Source organism: Tribolium madens, unplaced genomic scaffold (genome assembly GCF_015345945.1).
Source record: "Tribolium madens isolate multiple individuals breed KSU strain unplaced genomic scaffold, Tmad_KSU_1.1 Scaffold_91;HRSCAF=231;Tcas5.2_LG7, whole genome shotgun sequence".
In the NCBI taxonomy this organism is placed as follows: domain Eukaryota; kingdom Metazoa; phylum Arthropoda; class Insecta; order Coleoptera; family Tenebrionidae; genus Tribolium; species Tribolium madens.
The window spans coordinates 4,964,937-4,985,489 of NW_025401063.1; the positions used below are offsets into that span (position 1 = coordinate 4,964,937).

At 30.9% G+C, this 20,553-nt stretch overlaps 2 protein-coding genes across 5 annotated transcripts in view; both read right to left on the minus strand.

Moving 5' to 3' along the window:
- The window catches only part of LOC123010924 (NACHT and WD repeat domain-containing protein 2), an 18,455-nt gene extending 12,528 nt beyond the window's left edge, over nt 1-5,927 (minus strand). For both annotated transcript variants that reach the window (XM_044408114.1, XM_044408113.1), the window contains exon 1: nt 5,508-5,927. In XM_044408114.1, the coding sequence (XP_044264049.1) occupies nt 5,508-5,575 (68 nt within the window). In that variant the 5' untranslated portion in view covers nt 5,576-5,927. The remainder of the gene's footprint in view (nt 1-5,507) is intronic.
- Nucleotides 5,928-7,628: 1,701 nt separating this feature from the next.
- Nucleotides 7,629-20,553, minus strand: part of LOC123011550 (rhophilin-2) — a 29,889-nt gene continuing 16,964 nt past the window's right edge. Inside the window, exons 1-7 of one of the 3 annotated variants that reach the window (XM_044409042.1) lie at nt 14,903-14,926; nt 14,271-14,828; nt 11,082-11,451; nt 8,636-8,830; nt 8,360-8,589; nt 8,159-8,311; nt 7,629-8,104 (exon numbers count right to left, since the gene is read on the minus strand). In XM_044409042.1, the coding sequence (XP_044264977.1) occupies nt 7,916-8,104; nt 8,159-8,311; nt 8,360-8,589; nt 8,636-8,830; nt 11,082-11,451; nt 14,271-14,828; nt 14,903-14,911 (1,704 nt within the window). In that variant the 5' untranslated portion in view covers nt 14,912-14,926 and the 3' untranslated portion in view covers nt 7,629-7,915. Of the gene's footprint in view, nt 8,105-8,154; nt 8,312-8,359; nt 8,590-8,635; nt 8,831-11,081; nt 11,452-14,270; nt 14,829-14,902; nt 14,927-20,553 lie in introns of those variants that run through there. The other 2 variants (XM_044409039.1, XM_044409041.1) reach the window with 2 other exon arrangements.

The following is a 20,553-nucleotide window of genomic DNA, read 5'->3' on the forward strand; positions in this document are numbered from 1 at the left end:
TTGGATTATAGCCTTTGTAAAAAAAGTTTTATAGTGAGTGGCCATTGGAAAAAATTAAAAATTCTATAGAAGTTAAAAACAAAATTCGAAAATTTTATTCCTGATAAAAGTCGCATTTTTATAGTACTTTCTCATTCATCAATTAGTTTTTCAAAAAATAAATAGTTTATTAAAAAACGATAGTTCCATACTTTCTGCTCACCTGGTATCTGTAAACTGTAGAATTTACTCTAAATTGAGAATTCGTATACAGGGTGTTTTATAAAATGTATAAAAAAACAACTACAGGACAAAGAAAAAGACTTAAAAGTAGAAAATAATTACTCAATTTTCAGTTTTAATTAAAATTTAAAATATTTTGCAAGACTTAACTCTACTAAAACTCGTTTAAAAACACTACACAGGGGCTTTATTTCATCCAATTTCATGTGCTTAAGGAATTTTTTGATATTCTGTGGTAAATTAAGTTCAAAAAGCCTCTTTGTAGTACGTTTTTTTCAGTGAATTAAATGTTTTCTTAACTTGTTATATTTATTTAGGAAATTTATTTTGAGTGTTGATAAAAAATGCTTCAGAGATTAATTCCAGTCTGAAAAAATAAATATGTTGACACACATTATACGTAGTACTAGAAAAAGCAAGGAATTTCACTTTCAGCTTAAGTGAACTCGGCAAACATTTTATTTACCTACTTTTGAGTTTTTAAAAGTTAAGAGGACTATTTTTACTGTTTGATAGTAGCTTTTACGATGGGCCCTAAAACTGTCGCCAGATCGGCTTAATTTCAATTTATTAATTAACCCCATTTGTTTACCGAGATTATGTTTATCTTTATAACTAATATTTACGTCATAGAACCCAACAAGCTCAAAATCAATCCACTTAACTAAACAGATGGAAATTGAAGCGAATTGTTTGATAATATACTCGTACTTCCATTGTCGAGAGGAATCGAAAAAGATTGAATTAGCAAACTATGTTTTCCAGTAATTAATTTCAATTATTACTCACATTCCACATTGCTAATCCAATTAGTAATTATTTTTGATTAGAGTTAATTAATCGTAATTGTGGTGCAGATTGTTTTTAACTCCGATTGAAAAGGAGAATCTTGCTGACGTCACCTTGATGACGTCAAAAATGAGGGCCACAGGAGCCCGATAATCCTGTGACCTATTTTCCCCGGATCCAGGCCACTAGGAGTGAAATAAATAGAAGTGTGTCCTTGAACAGGATAATGGCGGAGTTGTTTACCGGGAGCGAATTTATAAGGGCTGTTTGCATTTTACAATTAGTTTTTTTTGGTTTTATTCGTTCTTGATAAAAAAGCACTTTCGTATTCGGCGATAGATTTTACTTTTTCAGTCGTGTTGAGGGCAAAAGAGGATTGATTTTTGTGCTTTTAACCGTTTAAGCACAAAATTAATTGTTCTTTTTAATTGTGCAATAAAAATCCATTTTTTCATTAAAATATTCAAAATGAGGATGAAAAAGTGTGCTTGTAGTGTGGTAAACTTAACAATAATAATCAAGAAGAAAATATTTAGGAGATGTTCAACTGTTAATCATATATTACAATTCCAAAAATACTGTGATATCCAACGCCGTATCTATTTATATGTCCCCTTTTTAGATATATAGAGTTGGAACGACGCAGCTTGCACATATCGTTGATGTCGGTGCTTCAATACGCTTTAATTTAAGCCAGAATTGATTTAAATTGACTTGATTATAAGCTTATAAGAGAAGATATTTCTAATTATAATTGAAGGTTTCACCTGCCTAACACATGACAAATTTTTATCAAATAAATAGAATAAATTGGCACAAAAACAAAAAATATTTAGTTTTTTTTAATTATATCACAGTGTTATATTATTTATGTGCATAAAAATCTATGTTGATATCTTTGTTTTGATGCAAGTGGCAGGTGGAATCAGCCAATTAGGATAATTGGTCCGAAACAAAAAAATGGAATTAATAAACCACTTGATCAATTTATAAGCTGCCGCGGAAATTGTTTATTGGTTTTCTTTGCATCAAGTACCTCACATTTACGCTATTAATAGGCCAATAAAAGTCAATTTATCTTGATTTACTGCACATAAAACTTGTTTTATTTAAAAAATGCTTTGTTTTGTAAACAGAAATAGGGGTGACATCCTTTAAAAGATTAAAATAAGTGGGACGTAAGTATCCTCTCTTGACTCCAAGAGGACATTTTTCTTTCATTATTTTTTCTTAATGCAAGAAAATGGTAATAAGTTTCTTATAAACAGATTTTCGCAAATAATTCTCTCAGTTTTCACATTAAATTTGCCTATTCTTATTTATGTACCGGGTGACTATTAATATTTGTGCCAAAAAAGTTTATTGGCAACACTGGTTTAATTTGTTATATCTGAAATGAATGGCAATTGCCTATAAAAGTTTGACGTTTGAATTTGACAGTCAAGGTTACCAATCTAGGATTTTAAATTTAACGCCAACTTCGAATTCTACCTTTCAGTTACTTTGAAATTCACATTTTTATTTAGATTATTTTGTTTTTATTTATTTTTTACGTTTATTTTGCTATTTTTTCTCAACAAAATTAAAAAATTGTTTGGTGTTCTGTATTTCTTGTGGGTGTTCGCATTTTACGGCCGTGATAATGTTTTTATGTATCTCGATATTTATGTACAGTGCCTCTATAACAACTTCTTATCGCTGCAATTAATGTTCTTGTGATGTTCTCGCTAGCAGAGTTTCCGATATGAAAATTTTCCTGGAGTTTAGAACGTGCCGTTACTTTATCGTAGTGAATTTACGTAGACGGTGTTCATTACCTGTCTGTAATTATTTTAACATCACTGTTTATTTCCAGCCAATCATTAAACTGGAAGCTATTATCATAAAATATAAATATTTGAATTAGAATTTCGAAATTGTTTCGTACGTGGTGTGCCGTGTGTTAATTTCGTTATTAAAGCATGTTGTGTAATGTGTTTTCATTGCTATTGTCGAGCGTTTTCAAAAGGTTTAAATAATTTAGTATTAGGATTGACGTCACGGTACTCAGTCGTAGTAAGACATGGGAATTTCTCAACACCACTATAAAAAATTGATTTTCTTTATATTTACATCGATCAAAGTCGTAATTAAACTCTACAGTTTCGGTTAACTTAAAACTCTAAAACTTTGGGTTTGTCAAAAACTCAAAAAAGTGTTTGCAAGAAAAATACAATGCTTTTAATTTTTATATGTACCGAAGAGTGAAATAAGTCAACTTAAAACACTAAATGCTATTTATCAAAAAAATATGCATCAAAAAAGCTGAATTTATTTCAAACTGTCCGGTAAAGCTGGAGTCTGATATAGCTTAAAAGCCGATAAATGTGACCAAGCAACATTATTACTTTTAGTGCAAAAATAGTGTAATAAGTATTTTGTTTAGATGTATGTAATGAGGAAAAACTGTTTATCGGATTCCGGAAAAACTTATTTTACTTGAGAATAGCAATTAGACTCATTTTTTCTATTATCGTAATTGTGCTTAAATAGAAGAATAAATCTAACATTTTGAAAAAACTGATTGCTAATGAATTTGTTTTTCTTAGGAGTCTAAAAAAAGTTTTTCCATCCTAATTTCAGAAAAGAATGTAGCTAGTGACCTCCCAGGAAGGTAAAAATTTTACCTCTCTGGGAGATAAAAATTTTCCTCCCTCTTTTGTCAAAACTACAATAAAAATATATGTAACCTCTCCGGGAGGTAAAAATTTTACCTCCCCCATAGAAACGGAAAACCATGCTGCTAGATGTAATGGCGAAACTGTGGTATCAAAAGAAATCGTTAGTTTTAAAGTTTTTTTGCTGGATCGTATCAAAATCATATGTATTACACTGGAGAAAATTAACTTTTCCTCCCTGGGTGGTTCCACCAGTGGGAGGAAAAGATACACATTCTTCCCTTGTAATACAAATAACATTATTTTCTAATCTTAATAAAAACAAAAGTATACAAAGAAATTAGGTAGTTGAAAATAGTAACATAACAATCAAAAACATAAAGGTAAACCGTTAAAATTTAACTAATTTAAGAGACAACAAAAACAAAAAAGCGTATTAAAAATATACCTCAAACATAAAAAAAAAAATAAAAAAAAAATTATAATTAATTAATTATTGTCTTTATTTTGTACTCAAGGTTAAAGACTGCTTTTATCACTTAATTTTAGTAGATAAAGTAGTCTTTTATCGTCTAGTGAAATAAAGTAATTTTTATTCTACTGTTTATATTTTTTATTAACTAATTTCAGTAGTTAAAGTAGTCTATTATCGTCAAGTGAAATAAAGTAATTTTTATCTACTGTTTATATTCAAGAAATTCTGGTAGGTGAGTATAAAATAAAACGAGATATTATACACGACGATAAATATTGTTTATTTACTCGTGAAAAAAGTCCACTTGTGACTTCGTCACTCGTAAACTTAACCTTTTCACTCGTAGATAAACAATTTCTTTAACTATTATTGTGTACCCAATGTTGAAGAGTGCTTTTATCAACTTATTTCATTAGATAAAGTACTCTCTTATCGTCTAGTGAAATAAAGTAATTTTATCTACTGTTTATAATTAACAAATTCTGATAGGTGAGTACAGAATAAAACGAAATATTAGGTATACACGACGATAAAGATTGTTTATCTACTCGTGAAAAAAGTCCACTCGTGACGTCGTCACTCGTAAACTTAACCTTTTCACTCACAGATAAACTATTTCTTTATCGTTTTGTTTAATAAATAACTATAGTTTTGGTAGGAAAAGATATGTTTTTGCTAAATGAATTTTTTGTTTATATTAATTTTAAAGCCAAGGGGTTTTTATTCATATTTAAATTTAAGGATTATGGGACAGATGACGTATATTTACGTGACACATAAATTTTAAGTTCTATATTCAGACCAGGATTTTATTTTTTAACATCACTTGTTTACTTTTCCAAATTTACTTTATATAAATTTTTTATCAAAGAAAATAGTTTTATCGAGCACAACAAATAATTATTGAAAAATGCACTCAGTTAAATCAGTTGTGATTCAGAAAAATGGTTCATTTATTGTGTGGGGGTTACTGTTTCAGAAAACTAAATGGGGGTCATAACAAATTTTCAGAGGATTGGAATAAATGCGTTTTTAGTACTATCTGTGTAAAAATTACCTCATTACTGTTCAATGTAACTTAAAAGTATTTAGGTAAATTATGCAAAATAAAAGTAAGACATTCATTTTACCATCCAAGGAATGGTATTTGTGCTTCTTTGCGAAACTCAGGATTCAAAAATGGAGAAACGTTATGACCTTGAGATAATCTTGGCGCATAATTCAACGTGTTTGAAATTTATCTCGAATAAAATAGTTAACGTCGAGTAGCGTAGCAAACAAACAAACAAATTTTAATCATTCATAATTGTTTTATTATGATTGTCTTGAACGATCTATGTTTGAAAAATAAAAACTTGACTTACTCTTCGGACCTCTGGGACATATTGTCCTTATCCTTGTGAGCCTGCCCGCTGCTGCAAGAATTCCCCATGATGACTCCTTCAATTCACACCCTTCTCATAATAAATCAAATCGACGCCTCCACCATTGCAAATAACCACAATTTTTGCCATTTGCCGCAAAATCGCCATTCGCGTCACTCGAAAACATCCAAAAATTTCCAAAAATTTATCGCTTTCGGAGACTTCATCGCGATTAGGTTTTGAAAATCGGCTCAGTTTTCCAATAAGGATCAATTTTTGGAGACGGCGTACTCGACGTTACAATTCGAAGGTGATTTTCTACACATTTACACACTACACGGACATAAATAAATAGTAGTATTTGAAAGCGCTCGACTGCATGTCTGCCTTGATGTATGTCACACACACAGTGGGCAATAATCAATGCTTGGAGCGGCGGAATCATCAAGCAAGCGCGTCGTCGTGACGTCAACCGACGCTCCACTGCTCACGGAAAGGCGTCGCGACGCCGACAAGGAACACCAGCGGCGCTGCCAGCCGAACGATCAAGCAGAGCACTGCAGCCCTGATTTACAGAAGATTTTATTCTACAAGTGCCACAACCTGAAAAACTTCTGTAATGCAAGAAATCGAAGTTTCAGATTTCAGTAAAAGAAAACTACGCAACACTTTCCCAATCCTCAGAATTGCAATATAATAATTAAATACTTGTACAATTTTTTTAAACTGTATTTTTTGTAAATTAGAAATTAAAAAAATATACAGGTGCTCCGTTTTTATTGTTACAAACTTAAACAGGTGATAGAATATTCAATTTTGAGGCAAAAGTTTCCTATAACTGAAAGGGGTGCGTTTTCAATGTTTCTCAATATTTCAAAATAGATAAAATTACAAAATTTGGTGCAGCTGATAACTTTTTTACACCTAAACGAATTAAAAGATCAAATTGGTATCGAAATATTTAATCAGGGGTGTCCTAAACTGGAGGGGTATAGGGTTAAAAAAATTATTTTAAATTTTAATGCTGTTTATGGTATGTTGTATCGAAAAAACACAAAAGATCACTTTTTGTGAGAAACTGTGGAATTTAGGATTTTAATTAGGATAATAATAGTTATTTATTATACAAGACGATAAAGAAATTGTTTATCTACGAGTGAAAAAGTTAAGTTTAAGAATGACGAAGTCACGAGTCGATTTTTTTCACGAGTAAATAAACAATCTTTATCGTCGTGTATAATATTTCGTTTTATTTTGTACTCACCTACCAGAATTTCTTAAATAGTATAAACAGTAGATAAAAATTACTTTATTTCACTAGACGGTAAAAGACTACTTTATCTTCTGAAATTAGTTCTCTTTAATATTGAGTACAAAATAAATTAATTAATTAATTTGATCGTTTTCCAAATTTTTTTTTTGTAATTTCTTTTAAAAAAATTTAAACCAAACGGAACAGCATGTATGTATCGTAAATACCGAATTTTTTTTGATTTTTTCTGATTTCTTTGCTTTCTCAAAATTTTCTTTAATTTTTTCTAATTTTTTAAATATTTCCTGCAGATTTCTCATACAAAGTGGACAAAAAGTACAATCAAGCGTTTTTTTGCATAAACAAATTACTTTTCAAAATAAATAATAAATTTATCAATTAATTAATCTGATAGTTTTCCAAAAAAATTTTTTTTCGAAATTTCTTTGTTCTAGTTTTGCAAAATTTTTAATTATTTTAAATGACAACTCACTTTAAAATCTATTCATACAAAGGATGTGATCTAAGGATTACAACTACATATCTAGATTTTATTCAGTTTTTATCGAAAAACTTTTACCATTAGTCATCAATACTCTGATGAAATTTGTCTGATTCAGTTATTATGACCTAAACCACGATTTCAGTACTTGTTTTGTCAAAATATGTCAATTTAAAACAATTTTTTGAACTAAAGCGACGGTTTTTAGTCAAAAATCTCTCGATTTGAGTCGACTTTTGGTTCCAAAACGTGCTGAATCCCTCAAAAATGACAAAATGTACTATTATTATTTCTGACTTATTATTTCCAGATTTTTTAATGTAATTTTATTTTGCACAAGTATGAGTAGGTATAAATAATAAAAAAATAGCATATAGTATTTATTTCGATTTGTATCGTACACATCATTTATAAATATAATATACAAACAAAATAACAATATAAATCTCTAGTACATAAATAATAAAAATTGTGTTGTACAGTACCGACTATAAATAATAATGCAATAACGCAGTGTTGTTGTCTACATTATGACATATCAATCATTCATTTTACTTATCCTTAGTTGCGATAAAAAAATAAATAAATCTCGTTTCAGTACAGTGACATAAAGTCCATATAATTACACAATTTCTATCTAAATAAGAAAATGATTTATCTCAAAATAACATTCTCGAAAAAATCTTTGCCTTCTCTCGACGAGGAATGCCGTTTGAAAGGAATCCATCCTAATCTTTTACTATTTTTGTGTTGTGCCATCGACCCTGAGGGACTAGACATGCCGCTGGACACCCCCGAACTGCTACTATGCGTCGAAATGGAGCCTTTTGTCGACTTTGTTGGCTATAAATAATCATTAAGTTAAAAAAGAACTCACGAAACGGCACTTATACCAACTTTAAGATAATTCCTGTCCATTGGAGTGACCAGCTTGAGACTTAAAGAATCTCCGGCATTTTTGATAAGAGCCACGACTTCATCATGCGAGGACCATTTAACATCTTTATCGCTAATTGCCACGATGAAGTCACCCTCTTTGACACCGCCGAACTGTCAACACATCAATAAAAAAACAAAACTTTGAATATTTTCCCCTACCTCTGCGAGAGAATTCGCTTCAACAATAGCCACAATGACAGGAGCGTCGCCTCTGACTGAAAACCCGAAGCCTTCAGAGGTCCTCCCGCGGTGCAGCTGGACTAGTCTAGGGGCCGTCCAATGCCTTTTCGCCGAAAAAATCGCAATGGGGCCCAGGGCCCGAAAAAGGTCGTTGACTCGGTACTGGGCGAAGTCGGGGGGTGTCAGCGCCAGTTGAAATTTTGTCGCGGCTACAAACAACTTCAAAAAAAGCTTTTACAAGTTTTTGTAGCGTACCTTGCACTCGAGGTGGGTCCAAAACGTCGCTGAAGTCGTCCTCATTCTCATGGTTGGTGTAAGTCTGAAGGGCGGTTTTGTGGGCGTTTCGCAGAACCGCGGTGAGGGCCTGCTTGCCTCGCAACTCGCGACACATCCGGTGCAACCGCTGGCACTCCTCGTGCAACACCAAGGACTCCCTTAGGTGCGCCCGACCTGCAAAAATTAACAGTTTCTCTAACTAAATGGTTTCGGAGGAACTAGTGGATGTTAATTTTTATCATAATTTTTATCGTTCATTTGACAAATTAGTGCAGTTTTTCGAAATAGAATACAGTGTTGGCAGATAAAAAACAAAAATTCACCAGATCCCAGCTGAAAAATCGGCAAATTTTCACCAGATTACGATTTGTATTGTATGGCTATATTTCGCAAAAAACGCAATTTTCAGCTTAAAAATCAGCCTAAACTCTTAAAAAAGCAAAAATGATATGCATTCGCTTTAATTCTGTGATTTTTCGGGTTGTTTTCAACAAAATTTTGTGAAATAATTGCGTTTCTAATTTTAAAACGTGTTAAAATGCTCGAAAAACTAAAAAATGATGTAATTCTAGACTTAGTTTCTTGATTTGCATTTTTTGACATACATTTATTTCGACTTACCTAATTCTGTGATTTTTCGGGTTGTTTTCAACAAAATTTTGTGAAATAATTGCGTTTCTAATTTTAAAACGTGCGAAAATGCTCGAAAAACTAAAAAATAATGTAATTCTAGACTTAATTTCTTGATTTGCATTTCTTGACTTGCATTTCGGCTTAATTATGTGATTTTTCTAGTTGTTTTCAACAAAATTTGGGAAACAATTGTGTTTCTAATTTTAAAACGTGCTAAAATGCTCGAAAAACGCAAAAATAATGTAGTTCTAGACTTAATTTCTTGTTTTGCATTTCTTGACTTGCATTTCGGCTTAATTCTGTGATTTTTCGCATTGTTTTCAATAAAATTTTGTGAAATAATTGCGTTTCTAATTTTAAAACGTGCTACAATGCTCGAAAAACGCATTTTTTTAGTTTGTTTTAGCAAAGTCTAGTAAAAAGAACTTAAAATTTTAGTCCAAAAACGCGTTTAAAAGCATTAACGGCCAAATTTTGTGGTTTCTCAGCTTATTTTTGTCTTAATCAATATCAATACTTTTTGTGATTTTTGTCGTGTTTGGACAAGATTTTGAAAAATAAATAAACCTCTGGTTTAAAAGCGAAGTAAGTCGGACAAAACAAGCCTGTTTCATTGCAATATTTCAAACTTTTTGTGTTTTTATCTCTCAAAACATGCTTAAACACTTGAATAAAGCCAAAAAACGCCGATTTTTGGGCTATTTTGTTGAATTTGTGGCTTGTTTTAACAAAATTTTGCAAAATAATTGTGTTTTTAGCGGAAAAAGTATTCGAAAAAAACGTAGACTCTGTTCAATAATATCTTCTAAAATAACAAATAACCTCGAGAAGATTTGACGAAATGAGCCTTAGAGTTAGGTAAAAATATCATAATGTAATCTTTTTTATAACAATTTAGTGATTTTTGACATGCTATGGGCAAACTCTCGCGAAAAAAAAACAGAGTTTTCAGCTTAAAAATCTGCTTGAACTTTCGAAAAAGGAAAAATTTTCGGTCTAACTCTGTGGTTTTTTGGCTTGTTTTTAAACAGCTTTGCAAAATAATTGCGTTTCTAGTTGAAAAACGTACAAAACTCTCAAGAAATGTAATTTTCGACTTAATATGTTGATTCTTCAGTTCGTTTTAGCGAAATCTGAGATATTTAGTACAAAAGCGCGCTTAAAAACGCTTATTTTTGTCTTGTTTTACACAAAAACCAGTTAAATCGAGTGAAACAAACAAAACAACACCAATATCAATTGTTGTGGTGATTTTTAAGCGTGTTTGGAAAAGATTTTGCAAAATAAATGAGCCTCTAGTTCAAAAACGAAGTAAGTCGAGCAAAACAAGCTAATAATAATATAAAATTTGATTCGCCGTTTTTGATCGAGTTAGTTAAATTTTTGGATTGTTTTTAACGAAATTTTGCGAAATATCTGAAAAAGTATTCGAAAAAGATAAAAATAAATCTTGTGAATAACAAAGAGAACTATTTTTAACCAATTTGGTGGTTGTTCGATATTTTTGAAAAAAATTGACGAAATAATCAAGTTTCTGGTTGACAACGTGGACAATGCTCGAAAAACAATTTTTTTCATTTTCAAAAAATCACCAGATACTAGAATTTTTACAAGTGTTTACTAGACTAACATGAAAATCACCAGATCTGCTAAAGTTTCACCAAACCTGGCAACACTGGTAGAATATGTGGTAGCAATTTTTCGCAATATTGAGAAAGCCCCCCTTATACATAAAATTTTTCGGTTTATTTCTGACTCTTTTTTGGGCGTAAAAGTGATTTTCGGGGCGTACCTAAAAGTCTTCTTTCCGCGTCGTCTTTCGGTAACCTGATGTCGAGTTGTGTGGAGGCCGTTTCCGCGTGCAAGAACTGGAGGGTAGCTTTGGTGGTGGGCGACATTTTTGCCGCTTCTTTGTGAAGGACGCCGGAAGCAACATGGTAATGGGCCATGCCGGTGTAGTATTCTTTTTTTACTTGGACCAAAGAGATCCAACTGTAAGGGACGTAATCGTGGACGGATTCGGTCATTATGAGTTGGTAGACTTGGCTGTAACAGTCGGCCAGATGGGCGGCTTCTTGGGCAAGGTCGAGGCAGATGTCGATCGAGCGGTTTTCTTTTGATTGCAGGTCGAGCTTCTCGAGGAGGCATTCGCGAGCTTGGGCCTGTAATGCGGAAAACATGCTCTTGTCAACATTTTGAAAAAACTGAAACTATTCATATACAAGCTACTCAAAAGAATCATTTTTTGTCATATCAAAAAAATCTGAAATTTGTAAAAAATAATTAAAATAAATATAAAATCAGTATATCGTAACAAGTATTTTTTATTTTAAATCCAAATGATCAATCGTGTGTCTTTTTGTATTTTTGAGTAAAAGAAGTTTGCTTTCTGGTAATCATTTTGGCAATTTCTCATCACAGATTCTTTTTATATTGTTTTTTATATCTTATTTTTTTACGTTTTTTACTATTTTTATATTTGTGTAGGTTTTGCCTTTTTTGTGTCTTTTTGAGTAAAAGAAGTTTATTTTCTGGTAATCTTCTTGGCAATTTTTGGGTTTCAGTTTATTTTTATATTATTTTTTGTATCTCTATATTATTTTTCTATTTCAAAGTTAAATAACTTTCTGTTGGTTTTTTACACTTGAAAACTTAAGCAAAAAACTATACTTTTTTTTCAAAATGAATGATCAAACAATAAATGTATCAAATCTGCCAGCATAGTCGGGTTAATATACATATTGTGAACACTCTTTATGGCTAGTAGTATGTAATAACCATGTTAGTACATAAATTGCACCGAACTATTAAAATGTGATGTCTGTTTCAAAGACGTCACTTTAAGTCTATTCTTGTCGCCATCAGTCTGTCTTTGTTGCACATTTTAGGCAATTTTGGACGCTCTAAACAGGAAAAAAGGCAAAACTCGGAATTGAGATGAGACCTACGAGTGACGAAATAAAACCTTGAAAAACATCACGAATGGTGATTAACATTTCGAAAATATAGCCCCCACTCTCCCTGACAATTGAACAAAAACAAAAAAAAAAGTGTGAAATGCTTTCGACTCTCCTTATAAAATACAAGGTGCGCCAGAACTCGCGCCCAAGAGAAAATTTTCAAGTAAGGTATCAGGAACATGAAAAAAATGTTGACATTTATTTTTTGACATTTGACATTTTTTATATATATTTAATGATATTGATGATTTTGTATATGTTTTTTTACAATTATTTAGTAAAGGGACAAAAATTTTGACAATAAAAGCCACAAATAACATTGAACAGAGTTACAATTTAGGATACAGCTTCCTTGTTTCCTCTTTTAATAGCCTATAGCAAAAAAACTTAGAAAATTATTTTTCCAACAGAAATAAATAGAGTCAAAGTGCAAACTTTAAACCCTCATAACTTCGAAATTTTTATAGATAAAATTTTTGTAACATTTTTTCCATGTTCCTGGTATCTTACCTTATATGGCATTTTTCTCTGGGGCGCGAGTTCTGGCGCACCCTGTATATCGTTTAAAAAGAATAAAAATTTGCGATTTGTAATTACTGAGGATACTAATTGATTAGCATTAGATTTTGAACTGTCTTTGCTTCTTAGCAGAGGTTTGTTCACAATTTTAACAATAGTTACAAATACCATATTAAACGAAATATGTAAACTCGTAAACAACCTCGTAAATAAGTATAACAACTAACTCTTTACAGACCCGTGTTCCAAGGATATTTCACTTTTTTGTACATTCCTAACTATTTTTATTATCTACTTATTTATTTTCGTAGTTATCTTTTCAAAAAAAAATTGTTAAAAGCCAAAAACTAAAATAATACAATTTTTGCGGACGAACCGTTTCTGTTTTCCTGAATACCGAATGAGTTCGTAAAAACTTTTAAGTATCTACGTGTTAGCTCCCAAAAACACATTCAAACCTTTTAATTATTATGTATGAATGATTAATTTCTCAAAAAAATAGTGGCTAAAAATAAAAAATAGGACCTAAAATTGTTATTATAATATTATATCTAAAATAGGTAACAATTTCATGTACTATTTAATTGAATCCGAAAAAAACTTATTTTTGAAACTTAAATGTGAGTCTGTAAAATACCGATTTTGGTAGCGTATACAAAACTAGTAGATTATATCACTAGGAATAGAAGTGAAGCCCAGAGATTGAAGGCCGAGTGAAACGAGGCTATTTTGCTTTTTTTTATTAAATAATTCATAATTCATTGGTAAATAAATCTTGATTTCACCGTGTAAAAGGCTTCTAATGAATAGTTGATTTGGACGAGCCGCCCCTGTGGACATTTCAACTCCTAGGAGTTGAAGTATTTTAACTTAGGTTACCAAAAAAATCACTTCAACCGTTTTTATAGAGATACACAAAGGCGCAATTTTCGACCACTTGAAGTATTTTGTTATATATATAAAAAAAACTGTGTTTGCATTGTAATTTTAAATTCAAAATATAACCACAATCAGGACTTTCAAACTAAAATGCCAATAAATTATTGTAAAACCTTTTTTCATTAAAGGCAAATCATGAGATAAAAAAATTTCTGCTCTTTATTTCTAGGCCAATGAATTTTTATGGTAAATGTGTAGAAAATTTTATTCTTATTAAAGTTTAAAAAATGCAAGAATTTTTAGGTTTTACATTTAGCATCTTGTCACCTACAACTGTTTTAAAATTGCGTCGTCAGTTTCAGTTTTTCATTTTTTTAGCCTAATTATCAAAAGAGTAAATTCTTATTTTGAAATATTATTAATGATCAATTTCACTAATCTCAAAATTCAATATTTACTAATATTAATGGTGGAAACCTGACGAATCCACGGGGAATTATCTCAAGAATTGACGCGTGACGGACCCCCATCGTCGCCCAAAGCACGCGTGTGTAATTATCATCGGCACAATGAAAACGTTTCGATAAAAAACAATAAAAAAGGCAATTTAAAACAAAACTTACCAGCATGAGTTGCACGAGCATTTCCAACATTTCCGGCCCCAAATCCATCGAAGGCGCATTAGTGAAATTTTCGTGAATATACCTAAACGTCCCCGCAGCCCTTAGAAAACTATCAACAGCAGCATCCAATCCCTTCGCCGTGGAGCGATCTTGTTTAGCACCAATTTGCGTATAAATCGCGCCCATATTGAACAAAACACACGCTTTTTCGAAAGCTACAGTCCTTTGACACGATGGCACACCGGTTAACGAATCGAACCACTCGAAATATATCCCTAGGGATCGATCGGGCGGAAAAAATCGTCTCTCCACGAAATATAACTGATTATAATAGCGAAACAGCAAGGAAATGCCGGCGGTGTCCCTCAGGGGTGTCCTTATGGCTTGTCGTGTGTCCATGAAGTCGGCTATGGCATCTTCGTATTGGTTGGCGTCTTCGCTGTAGTGCTCCAGGATGAAGTCCTTGAAGGGGTCCCGGAAGTCGATCTCTTTAGTTTCTTTGAGGCCGAGTGGGATCATGGGCATGACAGCATCGGTACTGCAAGAGAAAGAGAAAAACTATTTTAGTTGTGCAAAATAAAATTACGTTAAAAAATCGGGAAATAATAAATCAGAAATAGAAAAAATAGTACTTTTGCCATTTTTGAGCGATTCAGAACGTTTTGGAGCCAAAAGTCGACTCAAATCGAGAGATTTTTTAATAAAAACGTATAAAAACCGTCGTTTTAGTTCAAAAAATTAATTAAGTAAAATGAATGATTGATATGTCATAATGTGGACAACAACACTGCGTTATTGCATTATTATTTATAGTCGGTAATGTACAACATAATTTTTATTATTTATGTAGGTACTAGAGATTTATATTGTTATTTTGTTTGTATATTATATTTATAAGTGATGTGTACGATACAAATCGAAATATATACTATATGCTATTTGTTTATTATTTATACCTACTCATACTTGTGCAAAATAAAATTACATTAAAAAATCTGGAAATAATAAGTCAGAAATAATAATAATACATTTTGTAATTTTTGAGGGATTCAGCAAGTTTTGGAACCAAAAGTCGACTCAAATCGAGAGATTTTTGACTAAAAAAGCATAAAAACCGTCGCTTTAGTTCAAAAAATTGTTTTAAATTGACATATTTTGACAAAACAAGTTCTGAAATCGTGGTTTAGGTCATAATAACTGAATCAGACAAATTTCATCAGAGTATTGATAATGACTAATGGTAAAAGTTTTTCGATAAAAACTGAATAAATTTAAAAGAATTAAAAATTTTGCAAAACTAAAACTAAAAGAAATTTCGAAAAAAATATTTTTGGAAAACTATCAGATTCATAAATTGATTAATTTCAGGTGATAGAATTTTAGAAAAAAGTTTTCTCTAAACATAAACTACATAATTATGTAAGATCATCCCCAAAAAAAGAGTAATGGGTTTTTTAAATTCTTTTAAAAGAAATTACAAACAAAATATTTTTGGAAAACGATCAGATTAAGTAATTAATTTATTTATTTTGTACTCAATATTAAAGAGCGCTTTTACCAACTAATTTCATAAGATAAAGTAGTCTTTCATCGTCTAGTGAAATAAAATAATTTTTATCTACTGTTTATAATTTATCAATTAATTTCAGTAGATAAAGTAGTATTTTATCGTTTTGTGAAATAAAGTATTTTTTATCTGCTGTTTATATTTAAGAAATTCTGGTAGGTGAGTACAAAACGAAATATTATACACGACGATAAAGATTGTTTATCTACTCGTGAAAGAAGACCACTCGTGACTTCGTCACTCGTAAACTTAACCTTTTCACTCGTAGATAAACAATGTTGACAGAAAAACACCGCAAGTAAGTACAATGTTGTGGACAAAAATTAGATTCTTGCTACAAAAACTTTGAAGAAAAAGGATGTATATACAGAAAAAAGTTATTTAGCAAAAGATTCAAGTAGGTATTATGATGATTGGCAATAAATTTTGTGTAATTGATTAAAATGAGCTCAAAGTTGATGCATTTCATAAATTCTTCTTCAGTTTTAGTTTCAAAATTGTTACTTTTTCAACTCGTTCCTCAAAAAACGATGCACAAGACACAATTTAATTGCGTTCTTTCCGAGGTTCTTTCTCATTCATGTTTATTTTGTATTCTTGTCGATTTTTTGCTAAAAATTAAGAATATTTAGCAAACCTGCATTACAAATTGCGTCTACATTTTAACGGGCCCTTTTTCCAACTTCTTGCTTGCGAACTATTCGTTTCCAAATTTCGAAAAACTGTTAGTGTACCGAATTTGTTTCTTTTTTGGTGTTTCGTCTCTAAATTTTCTTAGACGATTTTTTGTGTTGACATTTTCAAATTAATTCAAGAAACCGGAACTGCCAACTTCCTTTATTAAAATTACCATGAACGAATTTACTAGTGATGGCAACGTTAAGACTGTTTGGTATTTCCACTTGAAAAAAAACAGACTTTAGATCGTGTGAAAAAAGCTGGAAAATTTAGCGTGGAACCAGTTTAAATTCGGAAAAGTGTGTCATGTGGTGAAAAGTCTTTTTGTTTTTGTTTGCGGAATGTCGAGGACGCGGCGGGTTGAGAGAACGGCCTCTTGTTTGTGGTTGTAGGTCGATCGGTGTGCTGTGCACCGGCTCTATTAACATATTTCTTCTCATCTTGCCTGGGGGTCTAGCTAGCCTGACCCACATCCGATCATCTCGCGTAACTGTTACCGACATCACATCGACACCGTACAATGGCACTCCTCATTATGTAAGTGTCGGTGTTGATGATGGCGCGGGTGAAAGAATCTCAATGATATTTAATAAGAAAAAAATATAATGAAGTCGTTGAAGAAGTAAATCGCTCAGCGGGGCTGTGCTATTACATAGAACTGGTCTGAATGGCATTAGACACAGTGATAAGTTACTTGTTTTCTTTAGATATGGTCAATTGAACGGAATCGTTGGGCACGAAGAGGTGTAGTTGAATGACTTATTAAAATAATGACACTGGTTGTAATCATTAAAAAACGTAAAAATGTTCTTTTGAAACAGTACTTGAAATAATGAGATATGGGTACTCGCATTGGAGACACTTTTTCACTGATATTTCATTAGACTAAATTTTGAAAAAAATATCATACAAAAATTGTTAAAGCAACTGAATATTGTGTAAAATTTTTCTGATAAGTTGTGAAACGTATTAAAGAATAATTTCTGATTAAATTGTTGTTTCTTCATTTCTTAAATAGAGATCATTTACGAGTATTATTCATGAAATATTAGCGAACCTATGTGTTACAGGGTGTTCGTTTTTCGAGCTCCACCATGAGTTATTATAAGAGATACGAGGTCGGTTAAATTAGGGCAAAATTGCGCATTTTTATGCTGAAAAACAATCTGAGAGAAAATTTAATGTGTCATTTATAGTTTTTGAATTATTGGTAAAAAACGGAAATTTGTAACTTTTGTTTTTATTTCTTCAAGCGAAAACTAAAAGACCCAGACGTTTTTAACTAGGAAATTTTTAAGGCACTTTTTCACAAGGAGTCTAAATGTGTTATCGTATTTTCCAAGGCGCTCTTGATATCAACAACACTCAACTTTGAATTTTGTTATGGACGCCATATTTGATTTCTGTATTTTTGAAAAGTATTTTTGTTCCTGATTACAACGATGTATCACACAATATGATCAATTTTACATGCTAATCAAAATTTAAAAAAAAGCGTTTTTGCGAAGAGTGCTTTGGAAAAAACACCAACAATTTTAATTAACAAACTAGATTTTGATAGTTCAGTTGACTTTGCATCTGGAAGTCACATTTCCGCCAAGCTTACCTTCTTAAAAACTAAGATTTTGAAATAGGAACAACGTGATAAACTAGAATTTATTCTTCCCAAAACAAATCAACAAAAAGTTATAAAAGATGCTCACCTTCAAAATTTAGTTTGTTAATTAAAATTGGTGGCATTTTTTCCAAAGCACTCTTAGCAAAAACGCTTATTCTTAATTTTGATCAGCATGTAAAATTTGATCATATCGTGTGATCAAATCATCGTTGTAATCAAAAACAAAGCTCGAAAAACGAACTCCCTGTATAGTTATTTATTATACAAGACGATAAAGATCGTGAAAAAAGTCCACTCGTGACTTCGTCACTCATAAACTTAACCTTTTCACTCGTAGATAAACAATCTTTATCCTCATGTATAATATTTCGTTTTATTTTGTACTCACCTACCAGAATTTCTTAAATATAAACAGTAGATAAAAATTACTTTATTTCTCTAGACGATAAAAGACTACTTTGTCTACTGAAATTAGTTAATCAAAGCACTCTTTAACATTGAGTACAAAATAAATGTAAATTTTTGTAAAAAGAATACATACAGGCTGAATAAAAAATATGAACCCAAGCGAGTTTTTTTTAAACTTTTGCTTACAGAAAATAATGATTAATAAAAATTAAAGTGCGTTTTTTGAGAATAAAATTTCGTTTATATGATATGATTTTTTTGTCAAAATGCATGTGAAATTTTTTTTTGATAAAAATTGAATATAAAGTAGATAACTTTAATCCTTAAATCGTAGCCTTTATGAAAAAAGTGGTTTTGTAGTAGGTTGCCATTTAAAAAAAAATAAAAATTGTGCAAAACAAACGAAAGAACATTTCGAGAAAATTTATTCTTGATAAAAAGTCCCATTTTTATAGTACTTTACTGATACATTAATTAGTTTTTTCAAACAATAAATAATTTAAGCAAAAAACGTTTGGTTCCATACTATTGAATCTATTCTATTTATGAGTCATCGTGAGTGATAATTTGGAAAAAATTTAGGTACTTTATTATTTTCCAAAAATTTATTTCTATCAAGAGTGCAAATGGTTCAATTTTAATTTTTTCAGTTTTTTCGATTTTTGTAGAAATTTTGGGCGATTTTCGGTACCCGGAGCGGTTTATTGCTTATAACTTCGGAATTATTAACGCTAGTTCTTTTTGTTTGGTACCGATGGAAAGCAAATTTAATTTTCTATTATAGTATAAAAAGAGATAATAAGAGATTGCCGATAAAACCAAAAATATCCAAAATATTAATTCAACTACATTATAACTTTTAAACCATCAAGAATTTTGCAGTTTTCTCAGCGCCAAGTGATTTCTCGGGACATTTTACACATCGATATTTCAAGACATTATAACGTTTGCTTTTGCCGCAATTTACAAAATAAGAAAAGTAAAAATTTGTGAAGCTTGTGAAGTTATGACAACATCGAAAATAATTGTATACAAAATTAGAATGTTTAATTTGGTTGTTTTAAAAAATATAATTTTAGTATTATTATTATTACCACTACAAAATAATTTTGCCTGACTTTGTTCTCGCTGCCCCACTGGTCGTAGAGCATTTTAACTTGTTGATGCATGCATTAGGTCAAAACGGTTTCTACAGACAAATTCTACGTGTAATTTTACATATTGTATCAGTTTTTAATAAGATATATATTTTTTTTATTTTTTAATTACAATCGTATATTTATTTGCTTATTATTAATATATGTATTACTTAATATCCCAAAAACTATTGATCGTAGAACATTTTAACCTGTAAAGCCAAAAATATCCAAAGTAAATACTCGACTATAATTTGTAAACTATTGCGACTTTTACAGTTTCATCGACGCCAATCAACTCCTCAGAACATTCTACATTGTATGGTTTTAAAACATTCACCATTTTAGATATACTCGCTAGACTTTTTTATCCAAAAAATATAGGAAAAGAAACATAATTTTTTTTTATTTTCACTTGAAATACCGGTTATCAACATAATTTATGCCAAAACAATTTTTACTTTTACTATAGAAAAACAATACGTACCAGAATTGATCAGATTACATAAAGTTTATAATTTTTTAGAGTTGTAGGTAACATTGTCCAAACTATTTAAACGAAGTATTGTTATTACAAAATGTTAAAAATTATTTAAAAAACCGTGAGTTTAATAATTAACTCCAAATCGCTCTTCACTTATTGGCATTTTGCTGGACTTAAAATTTCGTGTCTAATTAAGTGGAAGAAAGCATCGTCGTGACTAATTGCAACTTCTCTATAATTATTCGAGACTATTTTGACAGCAACATTAATGTAACAGCAAGCAGTTTTTAAACAATACTTAATTAAATTTCTAAATACAACTCAATACATATATGAATGTGAAGCGTTTATTCAAATTAAATTTACAAATTAGTTTTCCTGTGTGAATAGTC